Here is a 17,704-nt window from a genome sequence, read left to right as displayed (position 1 = left end):
TTTGATGATCCTTTGTAGGTCCCATTTATCATACTCCATCTAATGTCAGTCAGCATCTATACTATTATCCATTTTACTGACTTAATAGCACTTTTTGTTGTCCAAATATTTTTAGTTTTTAAGTGGACAGAATCACATTTGACTGAGATAATAATCAAGAAGTGTATTAGAACAAGCCTTTAAGGTATATTTTATATCAATGGTCCTATTAGTCCACTGATTATATAATCACAATGGAAACAGTGACTAAGATGTAATTTTGGCTTCAAGTAATGGAAAACCTAACCATGTCATAAACAATTAGGATTTTATTTTTTCTCATATAAGACCTCCAGAGATAGAAGGTTAAGTTGTTATTGATTAACTGCTCAGCCAAGTCAAAAAGGATCCTGTATTAACTTTCTGCTATGACATCCCTAGAGTGTTCACTTTGTGTCCTTATGTTTATTGTGACATGTTCACAAGAGAGGTACAGCAGCTCTGGACATGTTAAGGGTAGGAAGAAAGGGAGAATGGATTGTGTTTATAACATATGCTCCTTTTATCAGTAACACAATATTTTTCTGGGAGCCTCCATCACACATCTCCTTATCTCTCTTTGTCCAAAACTGGGCCACGTTTATATCTTAATTTTCCAGCAAGGGAACCTGAAAAGTTAAGTTTTGGCTAACCTAAATGATTGGGTTAGCCTTGATCTGCCTGAATATACTGTCTGATATAATTGCATTACTGCTGGGAACAAAATCATGATTTTGTTAGTGAGAAGGAGAAAAGAAGATTTTTGTTAGTGAGAAAGAGAAAAAGAAAAGTTGAAAAGACAACTTATAGCATCTGCTATCATGTACAGCTGTCACAGATATTCCAAAAGATCTGCATTAAAAAATATTACATTAGTATATAACTCCATGATTAGTGGTGCCATGAAAACACAGAGACTTCTGTGTGCTTAGAAAGGAAAGGCATTTGGCTTATCCATTATTAAAATAATTAGCTCTTCTGTACTAAGGAGACAGTGATTTCTCTCACCCTCCTCCATTACTAAATAATTATATGCACAATGGGTATGAAACTGCCCCAACACACTTGAGGACAGCAAATGTCCCATTTCTTTATCTTTTCAAAGCAAATTAAATCAGTTTAGTCTTTATTCTTTAGAGTTGTAGAGACAATCTCATTTAATCTTTAGAGGAAACACCTCCCTTTTCCCAAATAATTCCTCACTCACCTGTAATCTGAGTAGTCAATTTAAGTGAGGATAAATACACCAATTGAATATAAAACATCTGTGATACAAAACAGACATATTGATCAACAGAATTGAGTTGAGAGTTCCTAAAATAGATCCCCAGGTCTATGGGCAATTTATTTTGACAAGGCCCCCACATCTACTGTACTGGGACAGAATAGTCTTTTCAATCAGTGGGACTGGGAGAACTGGATATCCATAACCAAAGGAATGAAAGAGAATCCCTACCCCACACCCTATGCAAAAATCAACTCAAAATGGACCAAAGTCCTAAATATAAAAGCTAGTACCATAAAACTTCCAGAAGGAAATATAGGGAAACATTTTCAAGGTCCAGTAATTTGAGATAGCTTCTTAGACTTTAATCACAAATCATAAGCAATGAAAGAAAAAAAAGAAAAATAGATACGTGAGAACTCCTAAAAATCAAGTGCTTCTGTGCCTCAAGGGACTTTGTCAAAAAGGTGAAGAGGCAGCCAACTGAATGGGAGGAAATATTTGGAAACTATATATCTAATAAGGGTTTGGTATCAAGTACATATGAACATCACATAATTAAACAATCAAAGAGCAAACAAACCAATTATAAAATGGGCAAAAGATATGAATAGACACCTTTCTGAAGTGGAAATGCAAATGGCTAAAAAGTACATGAAAAGATATTCATCTTCAAAATTCAAAGCCGCAATGAGGGGTGGGCCATGGTGGCTCACTGGCAGAGTCCTTGCTTGCCATGCTGGAGACCTGGGTTCAATTCCTGGTTCTTGCCCATGCAAAACAACAACAACAACAACAACAAAAAACACACAATGAGATATAATCTCACACCTACAAAAATGACTGCCATTAAATAAACAGGAAACTACAAAGTTGGAGAGGATGTGAAGAAATTGGAACATTTATTCACTGCTGGTTGGAAGATATAATGGCACAGCCACTGTGGAAAGACAGTTCAGTGGTTCCTCCAAAAACTAAATATCAGTTGCTCTATTACCAGTCAATACCACTACTTGGTATATACCCAGAAAAGCTGAAATCAGTGTCACAAACAGATATTTGCACACCAGTGTTCTAGTGGCATTATTCGTAATTGCCAAAAGATGGATACAATCCTAGTACTCATAAACAGATGAGTGGACAAACAAAATGTGGTATATACATAAGAGGGAATATTATGCAGCATTAAGAAGAAAGGAGGTCCTGAAGCATGTGACAACATGATGAACCTTGAGGCCATGATACTGAGTGAAATAAGCCAGACACGGGAGGACAGATACGGTATGATTTCATTAATATGAACACCATGGAAAAGGTAAGCTCAGAGTCTTAAAATGTAGAATATAGGGGACTTAGAGATAGGCAGAAGCCAAAGAAGGTGGGAACAGTTACCTAATATGCACAGACTAGTTAAAGAGATTGAACTTAAAAGTGTGGGAATGGATAGGCCTGATGATAGTTCATTAATGGGTTTATAAGCATAATAGTGCCATATTGAAGGTGAATATGATTGAAAGAGGTTATTTAGAGCGATGTACCTCACTGATTAGCACTACAAATATAAATCCGTTCTTGCATGAACTATTTTAAACAGAGGGCTTAATACACATATCTATGTCTCTCTGTGCACAGGGGCAAAGTGATACTTTCTTCTCAAAGTCTGGTGTTCTGGGGCTGACTGCCAGCAATCCTTGGCTCCTTAGTCACAGACAGTGTACATAGTGGTCTTTCCTGGCCTCTCCCTTCTTTTCCAAGTTCCACTGAGTTTCAGCTTCCTGCTTCCTGTAGGTTTCTCTCTTTCTGTGTCTGAATTTCTTTCTGCTTATAAAGGACCCCTGTACTAGGATTAAGCGTTACCCTGATTGAGGTGGGTCATAGCTTAACTAAAGTAACCTCATCAAAAGGTCCAATACAATGGGTTCACACCCACAGAAATGGGTTAAGCTTAAGAACATGTACACTCAGCTCCGTGCCACCATACATGGTAATTAAAATTATTCTGTATGTAGATAAAAAAGAAAACAAATGAAGAAAAATGAGCAGATCCTGCATACCAATCTATACATCACTGGAATCTCAGAAAGACAAGAGAGAGAGAGAGAAAGGTGCAGAAAAAATATTTCAAGAAATAATAGCCCCAAATTTTCCAAATCTGGTAAAAGACATGAATATATACACCCAGGATGTTCAACAAACTCCAAGCAGGATAGACTCTGAGAGATCTACACCAAACAGGATAGAGTCTAAGAGATTTACATCAGGCCACATTATGACAAAATTGTCAAAATTCAAAGACAAAGAAAGAATTTTGAAAGCAGTAAGAGAGAAGCGACTTGTCACATACAAGCAATCCACTGTAAAATTAACAGATTTCTCATCAGAAACCATTTAAGCTAGAAGACAGTAGGATGCATATTTAAAGTTCATAAAGAAAAGCAAACAAACAAAAAGCTGTCAACCAAGAATTCTACATCCAGCAAAATTATCTTTCAAAAATGAAAGAAAATTAAAATACTTATGTTGAACAAATAAAAAAAACTTAATTACCAGAAGACTTGTCTTACAATTCTAAAGGAAGTCCTTCAGGCTGAAATAAAGGACTCTAGATAATAACTTGAAGTCACAAGAGAATTAAAGAACATTGATAAAGGTAACTTCATAGGTAAAGGTAAAATTGAATATTATTGTACTTTTGGTTTTGTAACTGTTTTTTCCTCCCTATATGGTTTAGCAGGCAGATTATAAAATAACATTTTAAATCTATGTTAGTGGCCATTCACTATATCAAGATGTAATCTGAGCCAAAAACAGTATAAAAGGGCAGGGGCAAAAAGATACAAGAATAGAGAGTTTTCATACTACTGAAAGGGTCTTAGTGTCAAAATAGATTGTTATTAGATTAAGACCTTATATCTGATAAGGGCTTAATATACAGAATGTATAATGAACTTCTACAACTCAACAACAAATAGATAAACAACGCAATTAAAATATAGACCAAAGATTTGAATCTTCCAAGAAGATATTCAAATAGCCAATAAGTATATGAAAACATGTTCAACATCATTATCCATTAAAGAAATGCCAATTTAAACTACAATTAGATACTACTTCACATCTACTACTATGGCTATTATTACAAATAACTGAAAATAGCAAGTATTGGCAAAGATGTGGAGAAACAGGAACCCTTGCACATCATTGGTGATAATGTAAAATAGTACAGAAACTGTGGAAAACAGTTTGGCAAATCCTTAGAAAGTTAAGTAGAATTATTATATGACTCAGCAATTCCACTCATATATATACCCCAAATAATTGAAAGCAAGGGCTCAGATAGATACTTGCATATCAATGTTCATTACAATAGCCAAAAAAGTGTACACAACAGAGAAGTGGATAAACACAATGTAGTATATCCATACAATGGAATATTATGCAGCCATAAAAAGTGAAGTGCTATTACATGACAAAACATGGATGAGCCTTGAAGACATCATGTGGAGTGAAATAAGCCAGACACAAAAAGCAAATGTTGCATGATTTCTTCTCATTTGCTTCTTAGAATAAACAAAGTCATAGAGACAGAAAACAGAATAGTGGCTACCAGGTGTTAACAGGGAGTTATTGCTAAAAGAGGTTGAGTTTTGGTTTGGGATTGTAAAAATAGCCTGCAAATAAACAGTGGTGAAAGTATATGGTAAATATACTTAATGTCAAAGAATTGTCCACATAATGGTTAAAATAATGTTTATGTTATGTATATTTTACTGCAATTAAAAATAAACAAATTACTTATAAAAAAGTAAATTAGAAATCCTAAAAGAAACATACTCTATATGATAGGAAAGGAATGAGAGCTCAATTTAACTTATTCAGTAAGTCAAAAGGTTTTTTCAGTTCATTTTGTGCTCTAGAAATTTTCATTTCAACGAAGTTTCAAATTTCACAAGGTATGGTGAATATTTAAGGTGTGATTTTTCATGCACATCTTTACATGTGAGTTTCAAGTATTTGAGCTCTACAATGAAAAGACTGACAGCTGAACATTTGTATTATAAATATAAGACAGTTCTGAATATTTATGAATAAGCAGCAATAATTCCACTAAATTGGACTAAATTATGTTGTGCTTCATAGCTTGTATGCTATTGTCCATATGCATTTTCATCTACAATGCAAAGTATCATAAATTATCTTAATTTAAAGTGAATATCTCCATTTTACCTCATCACCAGCAATTGCCAACCACGTTTACAGAATATTCAAATTAAGGAAGGATGAATTTGGTAATAAACTTTGAGCAGAGGGCTTGATTTCCATTTTTATTTTGAAAAATGGCATATGATAAAATACAAAATAGGTGCCGCTTGAATGATAGATTGAATATTATGTAGAAGAAGCTCAACTTGTAATTTTTGGGCTTGTAAACTTTCAAAGTAGAATAACTATTCAGACACACAAAAATGAATGTGTCCAGACAATTAGTTGCTGCTTCTGCTATTGTTTTAGTGTTTGAAAAACTGACTTCACCATGTATTGTTGATATCTCATTATATAAACTGCTAAACTCTTATTCATCTCTGTCTCTGAGCACTTTGACTTTGCCTAATTTCAACATATTTTCACTCAAAAGTGGCTGTCACAAATTGACCCATGCAAAAATTCCCTAAAACTATTGTTGTATTGTCTCTCAAATTTCAGTTTCTCATCCATATGATTTTATTTTGTTTTTCAATTATGTCCTAGATGTCTCTAAGACCTCTAGGTCTTAAGCCCACATTCATTCATGAACATTTTTTCAACATCTGTTATTTGCCTAGATTTGTGCTGGTAGGCCATGTGGGAAAGGGAAAATAAAATCAACTAGTTCTAGTCAACAGCAATAAAAAAAAGCAAGAAAGAAAAGAAACAGATGACTATTGCAGAATTAAAATACGAAAAATTATTATATAGGCTAACAGAGAAGGAAATGATTAAGAGTCCCTAGAAGAGACAAGGAAGACTCCAGATATTTTCTGGAAGTTAATGTATCTTTCATTATAAAAATCAGAAGAAAACCTACCTCAGTACATAGAGACATGCAAGTCCTGGTGGTTTTGAATGTTGTGACACTGGGGAGCCATTGATGAAAAATTAGTTGACATCAGTGAGCACACAGATGCTTTTGCTTTCTGATTCTAGTCTAGATTAATTTTGTCAAAGATCTATGCCTATCAAAAGAAACATAAATCTCTTTTTGATCACCATATAACTTAAGATGTAAATGAAAGTTTTGTTTTTCAGATATTGTTTGTATGAAATCATAGGTTTCTCTCATTCATGTAGAATATTTCTCTAATCTCAGATACTATAATTGCTAATTATGCCACTAATTATCTCTGGCACGTTCCTTATGCCATTTATCCTATACATGCACATTTTATAAAAGCTTTAAAGATGGTAGAATTACATAGCTAAGGAGCTTAGATTTTGATTAGTAGTACTATGTTGTTTGGTTTAAATTAAATTATGAAATGTCCTTCTCGAGTTCTTTCAGAATCTTACAAGTGTATGGTTTTAAGACTGTTGGATTTTTAATGTTCATCTTTATTAATTTTACCCTGAGTGTGCACATGAGGTGTTCGAGATCAGAGACAGATTAGTTGTTATTTACATAATAATATATTGCTTTCCCTTTGCTTCAGTCCTTATCCCTATGGTGATATGATGAAAATCTGATATAAAAATCTCCTACACAAGTTCTCAAATACTTCATAGGTAAGGGATGAAGAAAAATGGACTTGTTCTGCACAGGTACTGGAAAAAGGATATGAAGAATTTTGCTACATGAAAATAGGTTAGAAAGATCCTTTGGAATGTAAATGCACCTCTCAGAGGGCAGATACTCTTCCTGTGTCTCCAGCTTTTATGACCCAGAGATGTCTCCAATGTCTCTGGCTTCATTCTCCCTTGAAATGTAAGCACATACCATCTCCAGAGTTAGGTAAATCTTTCTGGAGTTCTCCTGCTATCTATATGGTTGAAAATTAATTACTCAAGGCTTACTTATAGCTCTGGATCCCAAGTTTTCAAAAAAATGTATTCATGAAGTCCTATAGAAGCACAAAAATATATATTTTTTCTAACCTTAGAATGACAAAGTGTAGGAAAAGCTTCTATTGTTTTTATGTGAAAATTTTTAAGAACTGTACTTTTTCTGGTTTACACATTGATCACTATATAACCTCTGGATAAAATACATATTAAATATAAATGTATCTCACTTTCTTCTAAGGCTATAAATGTAAAGCAGTCTAAAGTTATATTTGCAATAGACTTACTTTTTATTGGGGTAGTTATGATTTCACATATTTTGATTTTGTAATCCTAACGTTAGCTATAAATCACGTGAAGGAGGCAGGAACTTAAGTATAACAGACCATGATATAGCCATGGCGATCATGGGATATTATTGATAAATTCGAAAAATATGATGAAATTCTCATTGTCGAAAGTTAAAAGCTCTCTGTGACTGTTGTATACTATCAAAATGAAATATGAACCAAGTAATGCATCTAGGAAAAAGTTCAGAATCATTAAAATAGCCATGAAAAGGGGACCATTTGTATACTTTAAAATTCTCTTCAAAATTTTGCCTTTTATTGATTTGTGTTTCTTTCACAGGTTTTGAACTTTCACATTGTGAAGATCCTGGCATTCCACAATTCGGATACAAGATCAGTGACCAGGGTCACTTTGCTGGTAGCACTATCATCTATGGATGCAATCCAGGCTACACTCTCCATGGAAGCAGCCTTCTCAAGTGCATGACTGGGGAGAGAAGGGCGTGGGACTATCCTGTGCCCTCCTGCATTGGTAGGATGCTTTTGAAAAATAATGTTGATTTTGAATTAATTTTATCTGCATACACGCAACTCATGCCATAAGTCAGGAAGTTAATGAACTCATAGCTTATTTTTATCAAAATGAAAATCATGAGAAGTAAAATGATTCTTTTCATAATCTTACAGGTTAGTGTCTACTTGTCCAATATGGTCTATATGAAGTAATTTTATTTCCCTTACCTTACTATGAAATTTAACTCATTACAAAAAAAAAATGTTAAAACTTTTAATTATGCAAGTTTATTGAATCACATTGAGAGATTTGTTTCTGTTTTCATTTTGAAAGTTACTGCCTGTCCTGGAATTAAAATGGATTAAAAAAAAAAATAGAAAACTATTCTCAGTAGCTTCAAAGCCTTTCTTTATAAATCCATTTTTCAAAAATCTAAGAAAATGCATATGCTTTTATGGATATGAATCATAACATAATTAACCAGTTTCAATATGAAGAGTCACAGGAGAACCTGAGTCTTTAGATATATTGCCTACATGAAACTAGAGAAAAATCATTTTCTCTCTATTTTGCATTGCTGGGAAACTATTTCTCTCCTACCATCTTACACATCAGTTAATGATTGACTAGGTAACTTGGGGTAGAAGGGTGGATGGACAATTGTTGATAGAAACCTCTGGGTTTTTTTTCCCTCCAGTTCCAAAGATCAAGTAGGTACTAAGATGGGAAAATAGGACAACAAAAGAAAACACCATTTTAACAAAACGCTAATTCTTCAGTAGGGAATAAACATATGGTGCTTCTTTAACTATCTTATGCTTGATGGCATTAATCAGGGCAGAAATCCATTCTGTGTCAGACCTGTATGAATAAAATTGACGTGAACCTTTTTAGACAGGTGGAAAATTCCCAATTTTTATTAGTTTATGTCCACAAAGGAAACTCTACCAAATTTTCTACAATGCAAAAAGAAAAAGTGGAATTTCAGTCATCAGATGCTATGAAAAAAAAATTGTACAATGTTTTTGTGGCCATGAAACCTTGGTTGGTTTATTTAAACATTGGTTCACATGGGGAAAAAAATCTGCTTGTATTTAACCCAGATGGAGTCACAGTCCTCTCCTTTTAGATAGCATCTGAATTTTGAATAGTTTGTGAAGGTGATGCCTAAAATAATAATCACGTTAAATGCCAAAAGCTTGGGATTTAGGAAAATGACCAAGGAGCAGCCTATTTGCACTGTCTATGTGAAAAATGTTTCACAATGTGTGGTTGTATTTATTGATGAAATATTTTTAGAAAAAAAATAAGGGTTGTAATAGTGCAAAACTGTAAACTTGAAAATATTGATTTATGCTTTTCTTAAAATTACAAACATTAAAGTCAAGCTGAGCATTCCTTATTTTCTGGATATGGGATATGGTGAAAATTTTAACTACACTTAAACAAATAAATTCATTTTGGATTTTAAAATCACACTGCAAAACTTACTGTCTTAATACTGCTCAAGATTTCCTGGGAAGGGTAAACTTTTTTTTTTGAAATGGTGGTTTATGAGCAATTTAAAGCTATAAACAGCTGAACACGCAGGGTGCAATATTAATGATTTTCATGATGACGGAAGATGAAATTTTATTTTAGATGGTATTTCCTACTGGCAATACCTACTAATTTGGCCACCTGGTCTAAGGTCATAATTTTCTTACTTATTAACATTAAATGTCTATAATGGCTATATTTTTGCCTCTGTCCAGACAATTAAATTATTTGGATTATTTCTCAATAATTATGATTCTTAAATTTATACATTGCTCAAACAAAAACTGGGACGATTTAACCTGTGTTCCTTCTTTAAGCACCATATTTCATTTTATCTTACAAACATATGAGCCTTCTGACAGGATATGAATTAAAGTATTAAAGCATATTACATTGTCTCATTTGAGGTCAAAATGCCAAATAGTATTTATAGCCAAGAAATTTGGGGAAAACTTAAATTTAAGACACGTACTAGTATACAAAATTCAAACTTGACCTGCAATTGATTAAAAATTAATCTGGAAGAAAAGTATCAAATCTGTTCTCATAATAGCATATGCCAATGTTAGTGGCAAGTCACAAACAAATGGTGCAAAATGAATTAATATTGCTGCATAGTTCTACATTACCCAACAAAGTTTCGTTTAAAAGAAAAAAAATGAAACCACAATAATGGTGATATCTTAAATACTGCTACCTTGCTATTAAAAAAAAATCACCTAAATTCATTGTTTGTAAATTGATGTTGTAAATGCAAAGTAAAATGGCTTTAGCCTTCTTTGGGTATATATTGTAATATATTTAAAATCTTTGAAAAATTTATACCGATATGTATGGAGTCTATAAATTTGAACCATTAGATTTTAGTATTATCATGCCCCTACTAGATGATAAAACTTTCTGTTTTTGACCTTCTTTCATCTAATAATTAAACAGAAAAGTTTTTTTTGAATTGAAGTAAGATAGAAATAGTGCAGAAAACAAGAATTAATATATTAGAGGATTATCTTCAAATATTTCAGTAAAAAGTAAATTATTTTTGTTTTGGTTACATTTTTGGAGAAATTTCAAATCTATAATGCATTACACAGTATTTTTGTTTATTTCTGAAGTTTAGAGATGTAGAGCAATATATTAACTAAAACGTTTAATTTCTCCCTTCCTTACAGAGGGTTCTTTTTATGTTGTTTGCTTACCGAAGTAAAATCACTCCAATCATTGTATTACATTCTATTGTAAATAGCATAGAGGAGGGAATCGCTTAAAAGTTAAAATTTTTACTATCTTGCATGACAATACTTACATTTCTGCTTATTTTATACATGTTAGAAACCACATTAAATCAAAACCAAACTAGATTAAACTGAAATAAGAAATCTAATAAAAGTGCCACTTTGATTTTTAGGAGGTTAAAAGGGAAAGAGTTTAGAGTGATTTAAAGGAGAATAAAAGGACAATGAAATTTAGAAGGCCTGAGGGACCATAGCAAAGATTAGTTTTTCTCAGAGGTGGAGTAGCAAGATGATGAATTATTCAGCCTGCAGCCAGCTAGCAGTGAGCCTCTGGTCATCTGTTTCGCTTTTTAAAATTATTTAACAGCAAATTTTTAAATATTTGGAGACCTAAACTCATGTTTAGGTTTATTTAGAGGACTGTGTCCTCTTTTTGTTCTTTAAATCCCTAACTAGTTTTGTTTTATTGTTATATTATCCAACTTGAAATTCTTATTATTTTATTCTACAATATATTATTGCTTCAACTGATACTTCAAATGAGAATGCTTATACAAATATATTCTTTCAAGATCATAGTGAATCAATCCTTACTTTCCTTAATGGGTAAAAGATATAGTCTTGAGAAATTCATAGATTATTTTGAAAGGACTGGCATTTAAATCATGATTTAAATTTTTATTGTTTTCTATTAGCTGAATGTGGAGGTCGTTTTAAAGGAGAATCATCAGGAAGAATCTTGTCTCCTGGTTATCCTTTTCCATATGACAATAATCTGCGTTGCATATGGATGATTGAGGTAGATACAGGCAACATTGTCAGGTAAGCAGATTTCATTTTTTCAAAATTAATGTTTTTCTTATTGGGAAAAAAAGAGGAGAAGGGCATTTGAATTTCATAATCAGTCCCTATATACAATATCGATCAACATCAAGATTTTTCAAAACCTTTCACCTTGCTAAGGGAAAATTTGGTTTTTATATGTTTAAAATATGAAAAAGTATCTATATGCATGATTTATTAAATCCTGGGCCACAGAAGTAGTTCATATAACCCTTCAGAGGGAAGTTTTTTCCCAAAGACACAGCGGTTGAAAATTTTTCTTGCTTGTAGACTTTGCTCCTTCAATCCTTGACAATTCGATGTTCTGTGCACATGATTTTGGGAGGTATTAGTCACGCAAGTCACCATCTTAAATTCAGCCTCACAAACACTTAAAACAGAAGCAGGGTGACTCTGTTAACATCTTCCCTGTCCTCAGACACCTTTCTAAATGCCTGCTGTCTGTTGCTTACACTGTGATTTCTGTTTCCTTAGGTGTTTAGTTAGGTGGCTCACACTGTTCATGTTGTTGCACCTACAGGAGGGCAGAACCATAGTCTCCTAGTTCCTTAAATTCATCAACTTTTCAAGGCCATCATAATGTTCTCTGTCCCGATTTTACTCTGATGGCAGCTTCTGGGAAAGGGTTAATACGTAAACCCTTCTTGACTCCTGAGCTAGTTAGTGTGTTATAACTCACAGTACAATGACCTTAAAATTTAAGAGTAGCTACTTCATGTAAATAGAAAGTCAGGCAGGTTTCTGCATGGTGATGACAGGGAAGACATTTGAATTGTTGTCCTTTAAATCACAGATTGAAATGATACTACCGTATGTTGCTGAGCACAATGTGAACTATATAATGCTTTTTCAGAGCAATTTGGTCCTGAAACTCAAAATAGGCTTCACTAGATGTATCCCCAACTTATTTATCTGGAGTCTATAAAATATATCATATTTATATATTATAGTCTTAGACATTATCATTAATAAACTTAAAAAAATAAGTTCTGCAGAATAGTGTTTTTAATTAATTATGATTTACGTATTTATTTTTAACACCTAAAATAAAAGGAATGGATAATAAAATCCAAGATGCACATTTTTCTATTCTTTGTTTAAATTGTAGTCATTGTTTAAAATAAACAGATGAATGGTTCTCCCACAGCCTACAGTTTCTTGCTTTTGATACGGAAGCATCACATGATATACTCCGAGTTTGGGACGGTCCACCGGAAAATGAGATGCTCTTAAAGGAAATTAGTGGATCTCTTATTCCTGAAGGAATTCATAGCACTCTCAATATAGTAACCATTCAGTTTGACACGGATTTTTATATCAGTAAATCTGGATTTGCAATTCAGTTTTCAAGTGAGTTCTTTTCTTTTATATTTCTTAAGTGCATAATATGTTATTTAAGGAGTAATTAACTTTAGTGTTCAAGATTTTAATTTTTAAATTTTAATGATCTTAAATATTCCTCTGCAGCTAAGTTGAAATATACTTGGAAGGAAAATGAATACAATTAACTTCAAATGTTAATTATTGGGCATGAGTACCTTTTGCCCAATTGTTGAACTTAAAATAAAGGTGGTGTTAAATTAATTCAGCTAATGAAATAATTAAATCACAAAGTGTACAATCTGGTCATAACTTAAAAATATGCATATTAAAATGTAGTTTGTTGTAGATAAGGAAGGAAATGAATCCTCCTTGTTATTACAATAAAACAACCCTGTATTTTCAGTAATTTTATTTTTCTTCTGTTAAAGAGCTTAATTATATATTCACAAATATCTTAGTCAAAATATTTGAGATCTATAACAATGAAATGCCACTCATTGTAGGTAATTATATGTGTTTATGTTTTTTTTTTTTCTTTTTATGGCACTGTTAAGCGTTTAAATATATGTTGTTCTGTAAAGGGATTTGGTTTAGTGGTCGGAGAAAATTATTGAAAATTTAAAAGCTTTAAATGCTAGTTTTATTGCTAACATGTATTATGTCTTTGAGAAAATTAATAGATCTTCTAATTTTATCATCGTGGAAAAAATCTATTAACAATGACCAATCAGATTTCTAAGAATAACTACAGAAAGTTACCAAAACCAGTATTCTTCTCATATGCCTGGATTCAAATCCTGGCTTCTTACTAATGAATTGCTAACTTTGGGCATCTTCACCTTTTCACCTGAGGCTGTTTTCTAATCAACATAGAAATGAATAACACTGTTTGTCTCATAAAAATGTAACATGATCACATGGGCACGGTACCTGACACTGAGCAGATAACTGGTGTCCAGTGAACTATTATAATAATATGAATAAATATAAAGTTGAAATGCTTTGAAAATAATAAAAATCATAGAGAAAGTATGAAACATTTTTGTAACAATTTTCAACTAAATATGCTGCTTTATTTAAATAACTGGATGATACAATTAAACAATTGACCGCAGACTTTTTCTCGCGGATTGAAATTGTTTGGACTGACTGAAACAAATAAATTGTTTCGTGTTATGTAAACCACGCTCATGTAAGAGAGACATATGGTTCGCTTAGAAGAAATAATATCTGTGAAGTTTTGTTTATACTTTAAATAGATCTTTCAAGGAAAAGAGAAAAAAAGAATGAAAAATAGGAAAGTAATAAAGTAAATTGGTGAAAATAAATGGCTTCTGATTCTGAAATGTTCACCAATTTAGTAATTCTTCTTATTTGTATCTTCTATGTCCTACTATTTCTTTTTTTGAAGTAGGAACAATTTGTCAGACTCATGACTATTCTATCTACTTTTAGTTCTTTCTAGTGGTAATTTGGCAATTAACAATTCTCTCTTCATTTGAGTTAGTAATGTATAGTGTTCTACATTTAAATGGCTATTTTGATTAAAATATGCTTTTGATTAAAAGATGCTTCAGACTAGTATTTGTGAATGCAAAGCCCGTTCACTTAGTAGATAAAGGCCTTTTTATATGTGTTTCTGGGAAGATTTATTGAGGATTTGTGTGCATGTGTGTGAAATTAGTAGTATGTTTTTATATTTATTGTATTTATAGACTACATTAAGGTTATAGAAACAATGTGTATACAAGAGATTTAATAAATCTGTCTTTATAATATTTTCTTAAGATGCATAGGAATTTGTACGCTATTGACACACTAGAAACCTACCTTTTGAAATAAAGTTTCCTTGAGAGTTAATACATTATAAATAGCTTCAGTCAATGAAAATGAGCCTCTTGGTTGGACATCTTTTTAACACACATGCTTACAAGCTTCCCCCAAATTAAGATTTCACATGGGAAAACATTCATTTTTTGAAAGAGGTCTCATTTGGTGCCAACACCACCTTAAATTCCTTATATACATTATCTCATTTAATCCTCATAAAACCACATGAGATATGGTGTATAATCACCATTTAACAAATAAATACTTTGAGGTTCAGAGAACTCAGTTAATTTGTTCAAGGTCACACTGTTAGCAGATGCCTGGAGCTGTGCATGCAAACCCAAATCTGTCTTCAAAGAGCTTGATTCCATGCCTGGTACACAGCAAATGCTCAGCAGTTATTACTATTATTATGCTATAATTATTATTCTAGATACCTGTATAAATATGTTTGAAGAAATTGAATGCTTCTTAGTTTTATATTATTAATCAGTTCGTCTTCCTGATTATGATCCAAGTGCTACTTCAAAGTTCATGCACTTCAAAGAGCATATGATTTATACCAGTGAAGCTGTGAGAGAATATGCTAGAAAGCTGAAGCATGTACATCCCCCCATTTAAAAGAGGCAGCTGCCCCTGCCCCCCATATCTAGCCATTTTGCCCTATACGAAAGTAGGCAAATTGTCAAGTGAAACCTGAAATGTGGAATTTTATGTAAAGCAATCTAATTTTTAATAAACAACTAATCCTAGACAGAATTTTAACAGAAGGTAAGCCAAATAAAATACTACTGAAGGTTAGATTTGGCTTGAGGGTCAGAGTTTGCAACTTCAGGGCTTTATCTACAATTATGACCATGTCTCTCTCAGATTCAGTAAAATTCCTCTTTCTTAGATAAAAATCTACCTCATCCTTTTAATTCATACATTTGTTCCTTCCTTCATTCATTCTAGCAGGGTCTACTAAGGACTAGAGATTAAGCATATTTATCTCTATTTATTTCTCAAACGCATCTTCTCTTTGACTCTGTCATACTCTTTAAAATTTGTACACACGCACACACACACACACACATACACACATACACATATACTCACCATGCCCTTTTCTGTTTTCTAGGCCTAAACCTTCCTTCACCTTAAATGCTATTTCTGCTCCTTCTGTTTAAGCCCTGTTCATTCTTACAGACTGAACACTCAGATCTGCTTTAATAAAACGTTTTCTGACTGTTCCAGCCCATACTAATGTAATTTTTTTTCAAATAAAATTGGAATAAGCTGTTTTGCTATTCATTATTCTGAAGTTAATTGTATGATGTTTGCTCCCCAAATATATTGTAAGTACCTTAGTCTTTCTAAAAGTGCTTTAAAGGATAAGATTATATTTAAGAAGATCATATAACTTATCATCCAAACCTAATGTATTTTGGGGAGTCAAAGGGGACACTGTTAAAAATTCAACTGAGACAGCAGACAAACTCAGACAGTCCCAGGCAAATCAGGATGTATTATCACCTTAATTATGTCAGACATTTATTCTATCCCTCACCACTATCCCAATGTACCTTCCTCTCTTGGGCATGTAACAGCAGTTGCTTATTGAATGTTAAATGAATAAATATATTTAAAAAGGAATGAGATGGGTAATAGTAACAGGACAGTCTTCAGAAAAGAAATGCAAAAGAAATGAACTTGGGGCAAAGTGAATTTAACAGTAATGTAGGTCACATACTGACTTTATAAATCATCAAGCCACTATTAGCAGCCTCATGCCTTCTATTTCTTGATCCATTCATTCTTTGTTGAGTCTGTCGCTTTGCCTTTTGCCTCTTCATGTTATAGTCTGAAAGGCACTTTTGCTTAATCAGAACTACTTAAGTTTGACATCGCCACCTCCTGCTGTCCTTGCTTCTCAGCAGTCAGCCTCTATATCCTCTGCTTAAATTTGTAATCTGCCTGTCTCTTTCCACTTCAGTCCAAAGGAAGGACATCTTTGGGTATCATGCTGTCATTTGCACTCAGAATAGTTAATTGTGACAAAGAATTTTCTGTGCTTTTCACTCATTGACCTCTGTATGAAGAATCTGTCCCTTATGAAATACTACGCCCATAGCTTATACTGTTGAAACTTTTCAAGGAAATGAACATCTTAGCCATGAGGGGTTGATGTCTCCCAGACTAAAAGGACTTCCTGGTGCCCCTGTCTCTGTTTTCAGCCCCACTTTTGCTCCCTGCATTGCATCTGACTAGCCTCTCACATCATGTCTCCAGCCAGGCTTTCTCCACATCATGTCTCCAGCCAGGCTTTCGAAAGGTGAACTTTATAAAACACAAATCAGTCACCACTTCTCTCGTTAAAATTCTTTAATGATGACACAATGCCTGTTTTAGTCAGTGTTCTCCAGAAAAACAGAATCAACAGAATATATGTATATATATATAATATGGTAATACCATAGAAATTGGCTCATGCAACTTTGGGTAATGGCAAGTAAAAGTTCTATAGAACAGGCCACAGGTTGGAAACTCTAATAAAGCTTTTGTTGGACTCCCTGATATAAGTTGGCTGGCTGAAGTAGAGATAAAAATTCTTTCTGACTGCTGAAAGTATCCGTTTTCCCCTTTAAGGCCCTGAACTGACTGGATAAGAAAACTCCTTTCTTTGCTGAAAGCAATCTCCTTTGTTGTTTGTAGAAGTAGTCATACATGGAATCAACTGAATAAAAATTTAAATCCACAAAATATTCTTCCAGTTATAATCAGGCCAGGGCTTGCTTGACCAAACAACTCAACAACACAATCTGGTCAAGTTGACTCATGAGCTTAACCATCACAGACCACCCCTAGTAAACCT

At 33.1% G+C, this 17,704-nt stretch overlaps 1 protein-coding gene across 1 annotated transcript in view; it reads left to right on the top strand.

Annotated features, from left to right (window-relative positions):
* The window catches only part of CSMD3 (CUB and Sushi multiple domains 3), a 1,056,828-nt gene that overhangs the window by 759,593 nt on the left and 279,531 nt on the right, over window positions 1–17,704 (top strand). The window contains exons 25-27 of the mRNA XM_077163312.1: window positions 7,910–8,101; window positions 11,550–11,676; window positions 12,845–13,047. Coding sequence (XP_077019427.1) covers window positions 7,910–8,101; window positions 11,550–11,676; window positions 12,845–13,047 — 522 coding nt within the window. The remainder of the gene's footprint in view (window positions 1–7,909; window positions 8,102–11,549; window positions 11,677–12,844; window positions 13,048–17,704) is intronic.

The sequence above is a fragment of the Tamandua tetradactyla genome, chromosome 6 (genome assembly GCF_023851605.1).
Source record: "Tamandua tetradactyla isolate mTamTet1 chromosome 6, mTamTet1.pri, whole genome shotgun sequence".
Classification (NCBI taxonomy): domain Eukaryota; kingdom Metazoa; phylum Chordata; class Mammalia; order Pilosa; family Myrmecophagidae; genus Tamandua; species Tamandua tetradactyla.
This window is presented reverse-complemented; position numbering and strand designations above follow the sequence as displayed.